Source organism: Pseudorasbora parva, chromosome 19, assembly GCF_024679245.1.
Source record: "Pseudorasbora parva isolate DD20220531a chromosome 19, ASM2467924v1, whole genome shotgun sequence".
In the NCBI taxonomy this organism is placed as follows: domain Eukaryota; kingdom Metazoa; phylum Chordata; class Actinopteri; order Cypriniformes; family Gobionidae; genus Pseudorasbora; species Pseudorasbora parva.
The window spans coordinates 33051073-33066377 of NC_090190.1; the positions used below are offsets into that span (position 1 = coordinate 33051073).

General features: G+C 43.8%; 1 protein-coding gene across 2 annotated transcripts in view; it reads right to left on the bottom strand.

Moving 5' to 3' along the window:
• Window positions 1–13735, bottom strand: part of ash1l (ash1 (absent, small, or homeotic)-like (Drosophila)) — a 40856-nt gene extending 27121 nt beyond the window's left edge. Inside the window, exons 1-5 of one of the 2 annotated variants that reach the window (XM_067425882.1) lie at window positions 13580–13735; window positions 12622–12718; window positions 7575–8369; window positions 2488–6895; window positions 123–861 (exon numbers count right to left, since the gene is read on the bottom strand). In XM_067425882.1, the coding sequence (XP_067281983.1) occupies window positions 123–861; window positions 2488–6895; window positions 7575–8159 (5732 nt within the window). In that variant the 5' untranslated portion in view covers window positions 8160–8369; window positions 12622–12718; window positions 13580–13735. Of the gene's footprint in view, window positions 1–122; window positions 862–2487; window positions 6896–7574; window positions 8370–12621; window positions 12719–13014; window positions 13515–13579 lie in introns of those variants that run through there. The other variant, XM_067425883.1, reaches the window with a different exon arrangement.
• Between the last annotated feature and the right edge of the window lie 1570 nt (window positions 13736–15305).

Sequence of the window (15305 nt, forward strand, 5' to 3'; positions counted from 1 at the left end):
AACATTAAATGTCTTTACTGTCATTTTTGACCAATTAACGCATCCTTGGTGAATTTTTTTTTAAATTAGTTTATAACAAATCACACTGTCATTTGAATGGTTGTGTATATTGTACCACATACCTGCGAAAACAATGCATTTCTTCCTGGGTCAACCATTCCCTCCCTCCTTCTGTTCTCGCTCTCGCCATCAAATCCTCCTCTCTAGCAGCTGACTGTTCTTCTTCTTCTTCTTCTACTTCTTCTTCAACCTCTCTTTCCTCCTCTGGTTCCTCTTCTTCCTCATCGCCTCCTTCGGTCTCCCTCTCCCAGTGTTTCCGCTTACGCCCTTTTCTGCGCTGGCTCTGCACTACAGACTCAATGACATCGACCACAGTGTCTTCCTCCCAGAGCACACTTCCTCTGTGCCTTTCAGGTAACGGTTGGTTCTCCTGTTCTGATGCTTGTGGTTGTGGTGAAGGGGGAGGCGACGGCAGCGGGTGCTTACGGGGACGGCCCGGCCCTCGTTTTTTTACCACATTGTTTCCTGTGCGTGCTTGCCTCTGGAGCTTCTTTGCACGGAGGATCTTGTTGACATGGTGCAGGTTGTTTTTGGGAGGGGGCCGATGGGAGTGATGCGAAGGGGGGGAGTCAAGGCAGCATGCAGGCTGGGAGGAGCATGTGGAGGGACTAGCCTGGCGACTGGTGGGCCGGAGAGCTGCGGCACTTCCAGGCTGGTCAAGAGTGCAATGAGAAAGGCAAGAGGAAGAGTGCGAGAGGGATAGAGGAGGGTGGTGGTGATGGTGGTGCCGATGATGGGGACCCTCAGAAACCTCAGGAACACTGGATTGGCCACCTCGGTTCTGCATGCCAGATACATTCCCTTTGAGATTAAACCAAAAGAAGAGTTGAGTGGCTGAACATTTTTGAGGGGAAAAAAAAGTGTTGTTACAGAACTGACTGAATCACGCAAGGTCCCATAGTATCTATGTCAAGTAATCGAGCAGTTAAAATGACTAAAAATAGATATCCCTATTTAATAGTCAGCCAAGACAATTGTAATGAAAACAAAGGCTAAAATAATTTAAATAGAGAAAACAGCATCTTGTCATTGACTGAGCTAAACTCTTAAAGTCGTGATTAGCTTATTATCTTTATTTAAAACAAGTTTATTAGCAGGCAAATAACAGAATGGGGACTTAAGCATATTTTCTACACCATCTAAAATCCAGTTTATCTCCTTATCTCCTAATAGCTAAATTCCGATGTAGAAGAAAATAATTGTCTCACAGATTCAGCAAAAAAGCAGCATCATCTATTCGTGTGTGCAAGGCCTCATTAACTGTGTTCCCTCTATCCTCCATTATCCCTTTAATTAACTTACTCTCAGTCTAACTCACTTTCAACAGTCTTGTCTATTATGTTCTATTCATCTTATCTTTCCATCAGTCAAACTCATCCTTCCACATCTCTCCATTTCATTGTGTTTTTTTTTTGTCACAATTCCTCTGTGCAAGACGGGTTACAAGTCATAGTTTAATACTTATGTTTAGCTCTTTGCTCAAATCAGATAATAATGACTGCCTTAGCAAGCGCCACTAACTATAAATGAGCACCAATTCATCAACTAGCTCTTCCTTCCAATCACATCTTATTCACAGCCTTAGTCTTACTTTTATCAGTCCTATTTTCCTCTAGCCTTTAATCCTCCTCTTTTACTCTTTCTCATCAGTTTCTTGCTCTCACTGCTACAGTGAATTAATGGTGCAGTCAATGACCGGTGGATGACCTCATGTTCTGAGCTCTAATCCTAGATTACATACTACACTTTTCCGTCTCACTAGGGACCCTCTATGCATCATCACATATACACAAACACACTGCCCATCCATCCCAGCATGACTGAGAGGCTTTTACCTGGTTTAGTAAGGTAACATTTAAGCAGGTGTTTTTATTTGAGTGTGAAGAAATTTGGCCATAAAAATTCTGTATGCATGAGGCCAATTTGGAATCCCACCGCTATTGAAGTGCAGAGGAAATTATGTTGCACCAGCCATTTTGTAGTATATTTGGTAATATGTATTGTAGGACCTTTAACTACAAGCTGGAGCTTTGACTATTCTTGTAACCGCCACTTTAAACAGGTCATGCAAAATGTTTTTAATATGATGGCCTGGCCTTGTAGTACTGAAAACTAATCATAAATTTGCTGCATACACTGAAGCAAGTGACATCCAATAAAATATTAGTACAGAATTATGGAGGACATCGAGGTAAAGCTATATTTGGAGAGTGACTACATTTTACAGCATTAATTCTACAACCTTCACAATGCCAAATTAAATTCGGGTCACCTCAGGAAGCACATATTTTCATTCAGTCAGTTGAAGACAACATGTAAAAAACTGCAAAGACATTACTGAACTGAACCTGAATGTATTGTAATACTTGTATGCTATGATTATAGGCTTATCAATATCAGCATTAGTTCATAGGGTTTTTCACTTACCCATCTCTCTCCTCTCTGCAGATGTGGAACGATCCCTTCTCACTGTCCGGTCCACACGTGAAAGGCTGGAGCTCTCTGATGTTCCACCTTTTTTGCTCCGACTCCCCTTGAGTGATGTTCGAGATAGTGCAGATGCAAACAAGTTGGTGTGGTGGCTGGTCTCTGCCTCCTCAATGGGGGAAGCAGCATCTTCCTCATCACTCTCCGAGCACTCTACTGTGTTTTGCACATGTCCTTCAGAGAATGCACCAGACCCAGAAAAGGACTGGTTTCTAGAGAGTTTGGAGTAATCAGTATCAGAACTTCCTATTCTAAACCAGGAGTCAACAGGATGATGTACCCGGGTCGTGCTGCCCAAAGACAGTCGTGAAGGCCCAAGACAAGACAAAGAGGCCTCTTTACGCTTGTACCGTTCTGCTGACGATGAGGAGGAAGAGGAAGGTGAGTTGGCAGAAGCTGCCTGTTTGTTAGCACTGGAGTCGGCAGAGCCATCTCGCCCGAACCGGCAGCGCTGCAGGGACTCTACACTCCCTCGCTCCCCTCTTCCGACTCCCAACCCCTCACCTCCTCCACTTCTGCCACCTATGCTACCTACAACTCCACCACCATCATCACCCTCCTCTTCTCCACAGCGATCACGGTGCTTGTGTCTATGCTTGTGTTTGTGGTGCCAGCCAAATGACAGTTCAGACGACATGGCAGGATAGAGTACTGATGAACGACCACCACCTAGATACTCCTGCCTTAGCAGCTTATGTTTCTTCTTGTGAAATTTTGAGGGGTTAAGAAGCAGGTGAGATGGGTGATGATGATGGACATAAGAAGGGGGTGGTGGTGGAGGAAAAGAGGGGGAATGAACATGGTGGGATGGGCCAGAGTGGGGAGCCTGGTGATGTGGGTGGGGATACAGGGCACTTGCTGGGGTATAACCACGATAGTAGCCAAGTCCCAGAGGAGCAGAAGAGTATGGGACACCATAAGAAGGGTGATAGAACCCACCGCTGGAAAGGGGAAAGCCTAACCCAGGTACAAATGGTACTTCTGATATAGATTCTCTGAGCTTAGGTGGTCGCCCTCTTTTCTTTTTAAGATCTGGCTTACGGACATAATGAAGTGAATCACATGGGTAGGCTGGGTGGGGTGAATAATATCCGCTAAAATTTATCCTGAAGATGGTAGGCAAGAGGTCTCTATGCAGATAGTGATGGGGTGGAGGGTTAGTTCCACCTCCAAGGCTGCTGCTGCTGGCTCTGGCACTTCCCAAACCAGACCCACGGCCTGGGCCTGCTGCTCCAGCACCCAGACCCAAGCTGCTACCCAAACGAAGTGCAGGTGTGCGATGAGCAATTCGTATTTCACTGAGCTGAACACATATCTCCTCCAAATCAGCCAAAAAGTCTGGGTCTTGTCGGCGTGTCCGCAGCTGCAGGTACTTCTTCTTGCGTTTGCGCTTTTGCCTTTTTAGTTTGTCATAGCTAGGGCAGCCATGTCCACGACGCTTGCACTTATGCTTGTGCTTCTCTTTATGTCCAACCAAAGCAGAAGATGGGGCAGCTGGGTGTGGTCTTCTTGGGTCAGGTGATGCCCTAGCTCCAAGTGGAGAGGGTGTAGGTGAAGGACGTTCCAAGAGAACGGAAGATGAGTGCCTCCTTCTACCTCTTGAAGAAAGTCCCATACCCACCCCCATGGCTGGACCTATGACACCAGGCATTAAGAGTCCACTTGCCATACCCTGTGAGACCCCTACACCAACTAAGCCACTTGCACTACCAGCCTTTTCCCCACGGTCCGAGGTGCTGTTGTTGTCTGTTCCAATGCCACTGTCACTGGGTACCGTCTCTTCGCTGTGCGATTCACTGACTGGGGAAGGTGTGGCCTCCTTCAGCTCACTCAGAGGAGCAGGAGATGTGGGCAATAGCGGCCTTGGAGGAGAAAACTTTCGATAATGGTAGTGTTGCCTGTAGTGGTGGTGGTGATGGTGGTAACCCCGGCAAGAAGACTTCTTTTGAGATGGGTGTGTTGTGGATGATGTGGTGCTTCCTACAGTGCGTGCAGACGGGGCTGAAAAAGTAGGTGGGGGAAAGGAAAATGAGTGGTGGCCCTGATGGGAATGGCTGCAGTGTGGGTGGGAAGAGAAATGCACAGAGCCAGGCTCAACAAAGCTAGCATCACTAATTGGACTTTGGCCTCCACTTGACTGTGAAAGTGATGGGGATGGGAACACCTCTGGCGGAGGCAACTGGTGCTGCTGGTTTTGTAAGGTCTGCGACTGGTGATGATGGAGTGGGGAAGAAGTGTTTGGTGACAAGAACGGTTCTGGTGGGGGGGTGGGGGCACCTGGGGAGAGATTAGCTGATGATTTTGGTTTACGACCCCTCCTTTTACCCATATATATTGTCCCTTTTTTGCTAACATTGATCTGGGGCCCTAATTTGCCCCCAAATGTAGCAGCAAGTGACGACAGAGATGGTGGTTTTGCAGCAGGCAGAGCTCCTGTTGCCGCACTATTTCTGGTGCTTTCCTGCTCAGTCCCTGGTTTCGGCCCAAGCAGTATTTGGCTGAGGAGCCTCTTCCGTTTTACTGTCTTCATTTTATTGATTTTGCCTATGATCGTCTTCATGATGAGCTGCCCATTGCCCTTATTACGAAAAGGTTTTTCACCTACTGAAGCATCCCCTGACTCAGGAGCAAGTGTTGGGGGCTGAGTTTCTTGTGGAAGGGTTGGAGGCAAGCGCTTGGGACGCCCTCGCTTTCTTGCCATGGGTTTAGGTGGATCAAAGTCCACTTCAGGGTGCAAAACAGGGGGATCCTGCTCTTCTTTAGATTTGAGCAGATTGGAGTAGCCTTTTGAGGGTGCCAGTTTGTTTGGGGTGCGGCCATGTGCTGGAGCATCTAACCGAGGCATTTTGTTCTTAGGCCGTCCCCTCTTCTTGGGTGAAGATTCAAACAGTTCTGAAACACCAGGGGGCATGAGATTAGAATTGGGAGGCCGTCCTACAGGACGGCGAACAGGGGATAGGGAGGAAAGCCCTGAGGGCATTGTTGTGGTGAGTTTCTGATGGTTAGAAGCAGCCTCGAGTAAAGACTTGTGGGTTCGATTTACTGCCTTCGTCCAGCGAGGTCGCCGTCCTCGCCGCTTCTTAAGAGGTTTTGAATCCTGCTCAGTTGGTGATGCAGGAGATATAGCCCCAGTATCATCGCATTGTGGTGTTGGGCTCCTGCTGGCACCCGAAGGATATGAAGGTGAAATAGTGCATTTGGTGGACTCAGCAGGACTTGGTACCCCACTAACACGACTTTCCTGATTGGGACTACGTTTGACTGGGCTTGAGCTCTCACTGTGTTTACCCCTCTCACTTCGAGGGGCTGACAAAGAACACTTTTCTTTAGCATCTTGCTTACTTGCCATGGCTGGAGTGGAGCCCTTACTTAAATCTCTGGGACTGTCTGTGTCTTTGTCTCGGTCACGCTCTTTGTCTTTCTCAGTAAACTCTTCTATTCGGGAGGGGCTCGCTCTAGGGCGTGAGGCTAGGGAGCCTGGTAAACCTATGTGACATCCTGTACTTCCTATTCTCTCTAAGGAGGAAGACGAAGATGAAGAAGAGGAAAATGTTGGTGAAGAAAGAGAAGCCGTGGAGGAAGAATGAGATGGGCCATGCCCAAGACGAGACTGAGATTTAATTCCATTGGTGGTACTGTTGTCAGTGCTATCATTTGCAGATGTTGTCGTCAAACGACTACTGTTTTGAGAAAGAGCAGTACTAGTGGTGGTGCTGGTGGTGGTTGTGCTGCTGTTGCTATTAGTGACATCTTTTGAAAGTCCATCTGATTCCTCTTTTCTGGAGGTGCCAGAAAATTTTTCCAGGATACTATCTTTGTTTTTGGACCCATATGGGCGACCTGGGGGCCGTGAAACAGGTGGTGGTGGGGCAAGGTGCGCCGCCCTGGAATAGGTGTTCCTATTGGCCATAGCTCGTTCAGGACGCTGCAGATTAGAAATTAAGGGAGGCGAGCTACTGTGTGCTGGAGCTGGCGACACCTTACGGGCTTTCGGCTTTGGGCACTTTGTAGGTGGGCATGTAGCTATAAGCTGAGCAAGTTTCTCAGTTACAGTAGGGGTACCCCAGGCAGAAATTCCTCTGTCTTGCTCCTTTTGCCCTTCTGAAAAATTGTACTGAGAAGATTTTAAGATCGCTTCTGTTTTGGGGTCCTGTTGTGATGTGGCAGCTGGGGGTATTGTTGGTGGCGATGGAGCAGGGGAGTTGGTTTGTGGAACATAGTTTTTCTTTCCAGAGGAGTGTGATTTGCTTTCTGTCATAGGACGATGAAGGTTAAGGGGTCTCTCTGAAGAAGTAACAGATTTTACATCAGCTTTTCCCTCTGACTTACAGGCAAGTTTTGGAGGACCCTACATGTACATAAAGTAGAAAATAATGAGTCACAGAAAAACTGTTACATACATTTAATTCAGTGTAATATGGAAAATCATGGAACACAAGAAATAATGATGCATTATAAATGTTTCTGGATTTTTCCTAGCTATTAACAAAATAACTTAATTTATATATATATATATATATTTTAATGTTTTAAGCCACTAAAAGTGTTGTTCATTACATGAATATTGGACCATTATTACTTGTTTTTTTCTTTTAAATCAATAATACAGCAGAAAGACGGGAGATAGAGATGGGAGAAAGATGACGCTTGTGAAATAGAGAAAGAGAAATATGGTTAAAAAGACATTAGGACAAAGTTTAGGCATAGAAAGATGGAGAAACAAAATCTAAAAGAGTAAACAACAAAGTACTCTGGGTCAGACAGAAAAAAGCATAGTTAAAAGAGAAATAAGGAAAGGGAAAAAAACTGAAGGAAAAAGAATGAAAGCTTGTGTTTGGGTGACTGAAAGAGAGAATAGTGAGAAAGAAAAAGTGACAAGATGTGCAAAGCCTATTATCTGATGAAACCACATTAGCTTTGTGAAAGGAAAGTGGAGTAAGAGGGATATTTGAGTGTCTTTTCTTTTTCTTTGTTTACAAATTCGTAGACATCTGAGAAATGCTGCCTGAGAAGTTAAACAATCTTACCCTTTTTGCTGGAGTACTTCCATTCACAGGAGTGACTGGGCTGGTGGAAACAGGAGGAGGAGGAAGAGATGGTGAGGGAGATGTAGCAGCAGGAGCAGTAGATGATGGAGTTGCTCCTCGGTTGACAGAGGGGCTTTTCTCTCCTTCTTTTCTATGACTTGGACTAGAAGTGTGGCTGCTCCCATCACTGGCTCCGGCTCCACGATTAGCACGTCCTCCACCTCTGCCTCCACTATGCCTAACCGTGGCTCGGAAGGCTGGCCGACAGACATAGTTCTCAAGGATTTTAGGAGGCTTCTTCATGCGTTTGGCCTGCAGGCCTATTTTGAGCTTGACGTTGCCCTCAGAGTAACTGGTTTCTTTGACTGAAAATTGTGTGGGATGCTGCTGTTGTTGTTGGTCACTAGTCCCACTTTCAGCACCACAAGTTTCACTCTGTGCTCCATCTCTTGGTTTCTCTCGTTTCTTTTTCTCCTCTTCATCGTCCTTCTTTCCTCCTACTCCTTCTTTCTCACGTTCTCCTGGGGGGGCATTGGCAGGGGGCGGAGGTGGCGTAGAGGGCCCCCCCTGTGTCCTCTGATCCATTGGTGATTTGGGGAACAAGGGGGGCTTGAGTGGGACAGTATGTTCTCACTCGCAGGTATAGGTACAGGAGGACTTTGCAGATGTCAGGTATAGGGAAGGAATTTGAACGGAGGGGAAGTGGAAGGGGGTGTAGCAGAGGTCAGAAATAAATCCTTGTTGGGTTGAAGCAATGTCGTCCCTTGCCAAGTGCCCAGCCTTCTCACCTTCAAACTGTGGAGATAAAAACACAAGGGGTGTTACAACCAAAAGACAAATTAGCCACACTTCTAAGACAGCCTTAACCTTTAATTTAATTATTAACACAGTATGGCTTTGCATACATGGATCACTACCACCACAAATACGACTTTGAATGATCAAACTAAGGACATGGAAAGGCTAGAGTTATTGATGGTTCTGAATGATAAACTAAGTGGCCAGACAGAAAGCTGACTTGCACAAATGTACTTTATAAACTAAACACATTTCAGTAATTTATGAATCATTGAAGCGTTTGAAGAAAATGCATGTTTTTTACAACTGCATTACTTCATATTCTAATAAACGAGCATTATCTCAAGCAATTCAAGCAATTTTTGTGTGACACAGCCTTTTTAATATAAACATAACTATTTACATATAGTAGGATCAGTCATTTTAAAATGGTTATTGGAAATTTCAAGCTGTATATTTCACAAACAATTAACAATCCTGTTTTACAACCCTGTGTAAAAGCGTTTCTAATAAATTGACCTGGATCATAAAAGACAGAAAAACTTCTGCCCCTTACACACCTCCAAAACAAAAGGCCACTGAGTAATTTAGTACTGCACCAGCCACAGGTGCTTTCTGAGGGTCAAGTCATTGGGAGGCGAGCCCGAGCAGTGACCTCGGCATAAAAGGCCCTCTGGGAGACAGAGGATCCAGTCACCTTTTCGAGCCCTTTTTATGACTTCTAGTCAGAAAAGCACACAGAGTGAATGAAACACCGGGAAAGAAAAGGAAAAAGAGAGGACAGAGCAACAGAAGCGGACAGTTTTTTTTCTGCCCCACTGAGAGTGATGGTTTAAAGATTACGCAAGTCTATTAAGAATGCCTAGGTCATTGGAACGCTACATGTACGGTTACGGCCGTTTAGAGCTCGGCACGAGAAAAAGCTCAGAGAGCTGTTTTACGAAGTGTTGTTTCATTAGTGGTGGTCTTTTATAATGAAAGAGTTGTTTTCTGTGAAATCACCACAACTATAAACTGGCTACAGAACTTGGAGTCCTGCCTTCCCTCCCTCTACTCCGACTTTTCTGTTTACTATAATTACTCACCCCATTTCACTTAAACACGCCCTTTCTCTTCCATTCGCCCCTTCTCGTTTCACACATGGCGATCCAAAAATCACACCTCTCTTGTTCTCTGTCCGACCTACCCTTTCACCCCATTCTGTCACTCTCTTCGTCCTCTCACTCATTCAGTCTCCCTCTAACACTCACTTGGAAATCTAACATTACAGCGGTCAAACTAGAGCTGTTGTGCTTCTGCTAATCGAAAACACATTTCCCTAGCACTCCCTCCCTCCGTTTTTTTTCCTTGGTCCGTCCCTCCCTTAGTGACAATCATTCCCCTATTTCCCCAGCGCTCTGGGTCGTACTCCGCTTCTCGTTACTGTGTTATTCGCTCTCCTGTCCCTCCTCTCTTTGAGGAGAAGATGCCAAAAATAAATGCTACCTTGTATTGTAAAATGGCTGCGGGAAAAGTCTTGAGGGAAAGCTGGAATGAACTGCAGCAAGCTATCGTTTGCTAATAATCTAACACTTTACATTTATGCATCTGATGCAACAGGAATCAAACTCATACTCTTGCCGTTGCAAGCGTCATACTCAACCACTTGAACAAAATAAAACAAACCAACTAAAACACTTAATTGTACAGCATTAATGTTACAATAATAAATTATTATGCTAATATTGTTACTAATATGCTAATAATAACAATGTAAACCATGTATAAATGACAAGCACTAAAAAAAATGACCAGATTAAACAACCAAGTGTATTGTCTCAGTGTAACAAAGTGAATAAACTCAACAAACAAAAAATAAACTCTGAAGTCATCGATTCCTCTGCTTGCTCCTTCATCCATGCTTTTTCAGCACCTGTCATCCATGACTCTTTAATCTGTGCTTGGTTTGGCTGCAGAGATATATAATATACTAACTGTGTATTTAGACAGCCTTTTTTCAACTATGAAATGATGTGCCCACGTTTATTCTATGAGCACTGAAAGCCACAACTTCCACTCAGCCAAAACACACTGCAGGACAAATTGGGAGACAGTGGAGCAGTTGAAGTTTGAGAGATTTAGTGAGCCTGAGGGTGACTAGATGGCAAGGAGAAAAAACACTGGCAAATTGCATCTAAAAACTATTAAAAATGTGGTTGTAGAGGACTTCACCCTCTTCCTTTTTGCATGCAGTTATACTTTATGTCTTATTTTATTTAAAACCTGCTTGTAAGTATTTACTATACAGTTAGGGTTTGGTATAGTGGCTACATGTACTTACTATGTAGTTACAGTTAGGGTTAGTACATTACTGATGTAGTTACATTGTACTTACACAAATAAGTACTTATTTGAGTAAATACAATGTAACTACATCCCCTTAAAATAGTAACATGTTACTACATCACCTTAAAATAGTTACACGTTGCTACAAGTAGCTACTTATTATAGCAAATTAGCAATAACAATAAATTATTCATAATTACAAGTAACCAACCCCAAACCCTAGAACTACATGTAGAACTACAAGTACTCACTATAGAGTTACGGTTAGGGTTTGGTTTAGGTCTAGTTACTTTAGTTAATTATGAATAATATACTGTTATTACTATATTACTTGTAGTAACATGTAACTATGTAACCTTAAAATAAATAGTTACCGAACTTTTCTCATACCGTGACGTACATTTGAGGTAAACAGATAATCGGGGGGAAATGCAGCATGATGACTGAGCTCTATATATTAGTAATTGATTGGATGGAGGCAGATCTGAATGTAAGCGTGCAGTGGATTGTACAAAAGGGTCGGGTTTAAGTGAATGACACGTTTATAGAAGCCTGGCATATTTCACCAGAAAGAAGTTTGTAATTTCACTGGAAAATCTAGTTGTGACGTCAAATAAAAATTACCAGCTAAAAACAGATTTTTAAAAATTAAACACGCGTGGAGATCAATAACGCATTTAGAAAATAGGGTGAATTTGTTTCATGCCGACACAAAACGTAATGTATTAAGACACTTAAGCCACACTTGTATGAATGACATAGCATTAGAAAACAATATCCAACTAAGTGGCATTTGCAAACAAATGATGTCTAGACTTTTTCCTAGAACTAAGTTAACTGAAATGATTTAGATATCTTTGCAATAACTTTTAACTGGTCTCAAAGTGAAGTTTAAGTGGAGTCACATCAGCTATGAATTTTAACTTGTTGCAATAACATTTGACAACATCATTTTAAAGGTGCACTGTAAGGGGACCCATACAGATAGAAATGGCTCATTCTAAGGTAATAAAAACATAACAGTTCATTATGTAAGGTATTTATTCACTACTGAAAACACAGTTATGTATTTTATATTGCATTTCTGTCAAATAGATCCTCATAAATATTACACACCGCACTTTAAATCCTTATTTTGAACGGCATATTTGTGTAGATTTGTGCATGTGCTATCTGATAATTATTTCAAATGCAACTTTGTTTTGTTTTTTTGCTTTCTTATCTAATACGATGATATTCATTCGTACAATTTTAAGTTTTAGAATATTTTGGTGAATCTGTATGATTTATTCATCGACTACAACATGCTACTCGCAAGCATCGGAAGCAACAGGAAAGGACCACAAAACGAAACTAAACTTCTCTAACACGGGCTAAGCATTGCTATTAATCTGCACTCTTGTTTCAAACAGAACGGAGTTCAATCTTCTCCGGTCACAAACTAAATGCCTGAAATCACTGCTATCCACTCAAACAGCACTCAGTCAGCGGGAAGCTTAGCTTTGGTTTCCTTGACAGCGGAGTCAGAGGTCAAAGGTGGTTCAGAGGCTCCAGACGCCACTTTCTACGCTTTCATACACTACTAAAGACATCTGCTCCAATGGGAAAAATATAACCACGCAAAGGCGCGCGCAATTTGCACGTGCAATGAACCCTATTGTGAGCGAGGTTAACTGAGGATGATCTACTCGCAGGTGCTACTGAAGGTTAATTTCCATGCAGCATCTCTTATTATTAACACGTAAAAGCAGAAGTCCTTCCAAACGAATCCCGCAACACTTCCTAAACAACACTGCGTTCTAGCTACAACAAACAAAGCTCGCGAGTTACGCACAAGAACACTGCATTTTTCTAATAAACAAACCACCTGGATTAAACCATTTATTGGTTATTTGCGGTTTAAATGCAGAATAAACGTACTCACCTTGATAGCGGTCCAAAAAGGCGTTCACATCATTTGCGATCAAAATCCTCCCTTCGTACGCAACAGCATGGTCTCATGGATATTTATCTTGAAATTGCTGATGTGCCCAAGAAAAGGAAAAGGAAACACGGTCACATTTCTCGGGAGAACACTCCAACCAATGCATGGCATAACAATATATTCATCTAGTTTGTACATCTAGTCACCCCGTAAAAATTAGCTGTTACGATATTAATCTACGTGAGGCGCACTGGTCACGGTTTATGATCCTAATATAGCTAGCATAGCTCGTTAGCAAAGAACATACCTTGAGCATAACCTTACATTACTGTGTGTGTCAAAAACTAGACTGTATGAAACAATATTAGCAAGTTATTAGACTGAGACTCTTACTACAACGGGATGTCAAAACACCTTGCAGCCACTGCAATTTTGTAAGACACATGTCTGAGCAATGTAAGTTCACCACGGCTATAACCCCACGTATACAACGTCAACGGTCATGCAATTCACGTCTGTGTGTTGTTTACTACCTCTCGATTGAGTGAATTCACACCAGGTAATTGGTAGCACTAAAACCCGCACTCTAATGAAACGGCTGATCTGTCCTGTCAGGCACATTTACTGGTATGGCTAGTAAAACCCCCGCGATCCCGTCCACACGACTAGTAATGTAACGAAGCAGCCGCTGTTGGTGTGGATCAGATTAGTAAAGTGTTCCCTTCTCGCTCCGGGCGTAAATAAAAAGCCAACAATAGCGTATAAACATCCTCAGGAGGACCAAAAAAAGCGGAATACAAAAACCTAACCCTCTTCGGGATGAGCCTTGCACGGGTTATTAAAAACACGAACTGTCAACAAAATGGCGGCTGCTGCGTTGAATCAACAGAGGACCCGAAATGGATCTCTCCCTCAAATTCTTCGCCCTCTCCCTCGTCTTCTGTGCGGCGCTCGTTACCCGTGATAATCTGATATGTCGCCCGAATCCCTCTCCGGGTCCGCGTTAGTCGAGCTCAGGCGCGTCGGAATGGGCCTCTCGTTAATCGGGCCTCCATGTCTGCTAAGCCCGTATCGTTTCTGTCAGTACACCACGGGCATTCTCACAGTCAGAGCGGGAGGGGAGGGAGGAGAGCAGAGGAAAGGAGGGGGGACGGGGAGAAGGGAGGGGAGTCGAGGGCAGTTGTTGAGGACTGTTCGACACTTTCTCCCTGCTCAATTGTACGGGGCATATTCAATTACACACTTTTGAACAAAATACGGGATATATTTGTTTTCATTTTATGAAAATGTTGAGCAGTTACACGTCTAATGAAGCGCGAAAATAAAATTCATTTCAAAACGATTTCTGACTCCTGAAAAGGAGGGTCGTGTCATACACTCGTGGCAGTGTTTACCCACAGTGAAATATCGACACTCCCGTGGGAATCGTAGACGTGAGGCGGGTTGTATAATTGTATAAGTAAGCAGAATCCATCATTTGGAGACCAGCGACTAATCTTGTGTTTTGAATGAATATTTGGTAACACAGTGTCCCCATTGCTACATGCACTATATTGCCAAAAGTTTTGGGACACCTGTCTTTACATGTACATGAACTTTAAGACATCCCATTCTTAATCCTTAGGGTTTAATATGAAGTTGGCCTTTGCAGCTATAACAGCTTTAACAAGGTTTAGAGTGTGTTTATGGGAATTTTTGACCATTCTTCTTGAACTACATTTGTGAGGTCACTGTTGGACAAGAAGATCTGGCTCACAATCTCCGCTCCGTGTCCTGTTGGGTTGAGGTCAGGACTCTGTGCAAGCCAGTCAAGTTCCTCCGCACCAAACTCGCTCATCCATGTCTTCTTGCTTTGTGCACTGGTCATGTTGGAATAGGAAGGGGCCATCTGTTCCCACAAAGTTGGGAGCATGAAACTGTCCAAAATGTATTGGTATGCTGAAGCATTAACAGTTCCTTTCATTGGAAAGGGTCCAAGCCCAACCCCTGAAAAACAACCCCACATCATAATCCCCATCCACCAAACTTTACACTTGGCACAATACAGTCAGCCAATTTCCGTTCTCCTGGCAACTGCCAAACTCAGACTCATCCATCACATTGCCAGACAGAGAAGTGTGATTCATCACTCCAGTGAACACGTCTCCACTGCTCTAGAGTCCAGTGGCGGCGTCCTTTACACCACAGCATCTGACGCTTTGCATTACACTTGGTGATATAAGTGCTTTGATGCAGGTGCTCGGCCATGGAAACCCGTTCCATGAAGCTCTCTACACAGTTATAGAACCAACCTGAAGGCCAGGCAATGTTTGGAGGTCTGTAGCTATTGACTCTGCAGAAAGTTGCCGACCTATGCGCACTGCGCCTCAGCATGCACTGACCCCGCTCTGTGTTTTTACGTGGCCTTCCACTTTCGTGGCTGAGTTGCTGTTGTTATCATTTGCTTCCACTTTGTTAGAATACCACTAACAGTTGATCGTGGAATATTTAGTAGTGAGGAAATTTCACAAAATTACTTATTGCACAGCTGGCAACCTATCCCGCTACCATGTTTGAATTCACTGAGCTCCTGAGAGAGACCCATCCTTTCACAAATGTTTGTAGAAGCGTCTGCATGCCTATAGGAGCTTGATTTTATACACCTTTGGCCATGGAAGTGATTGGAACATCTGAATTAAATTATT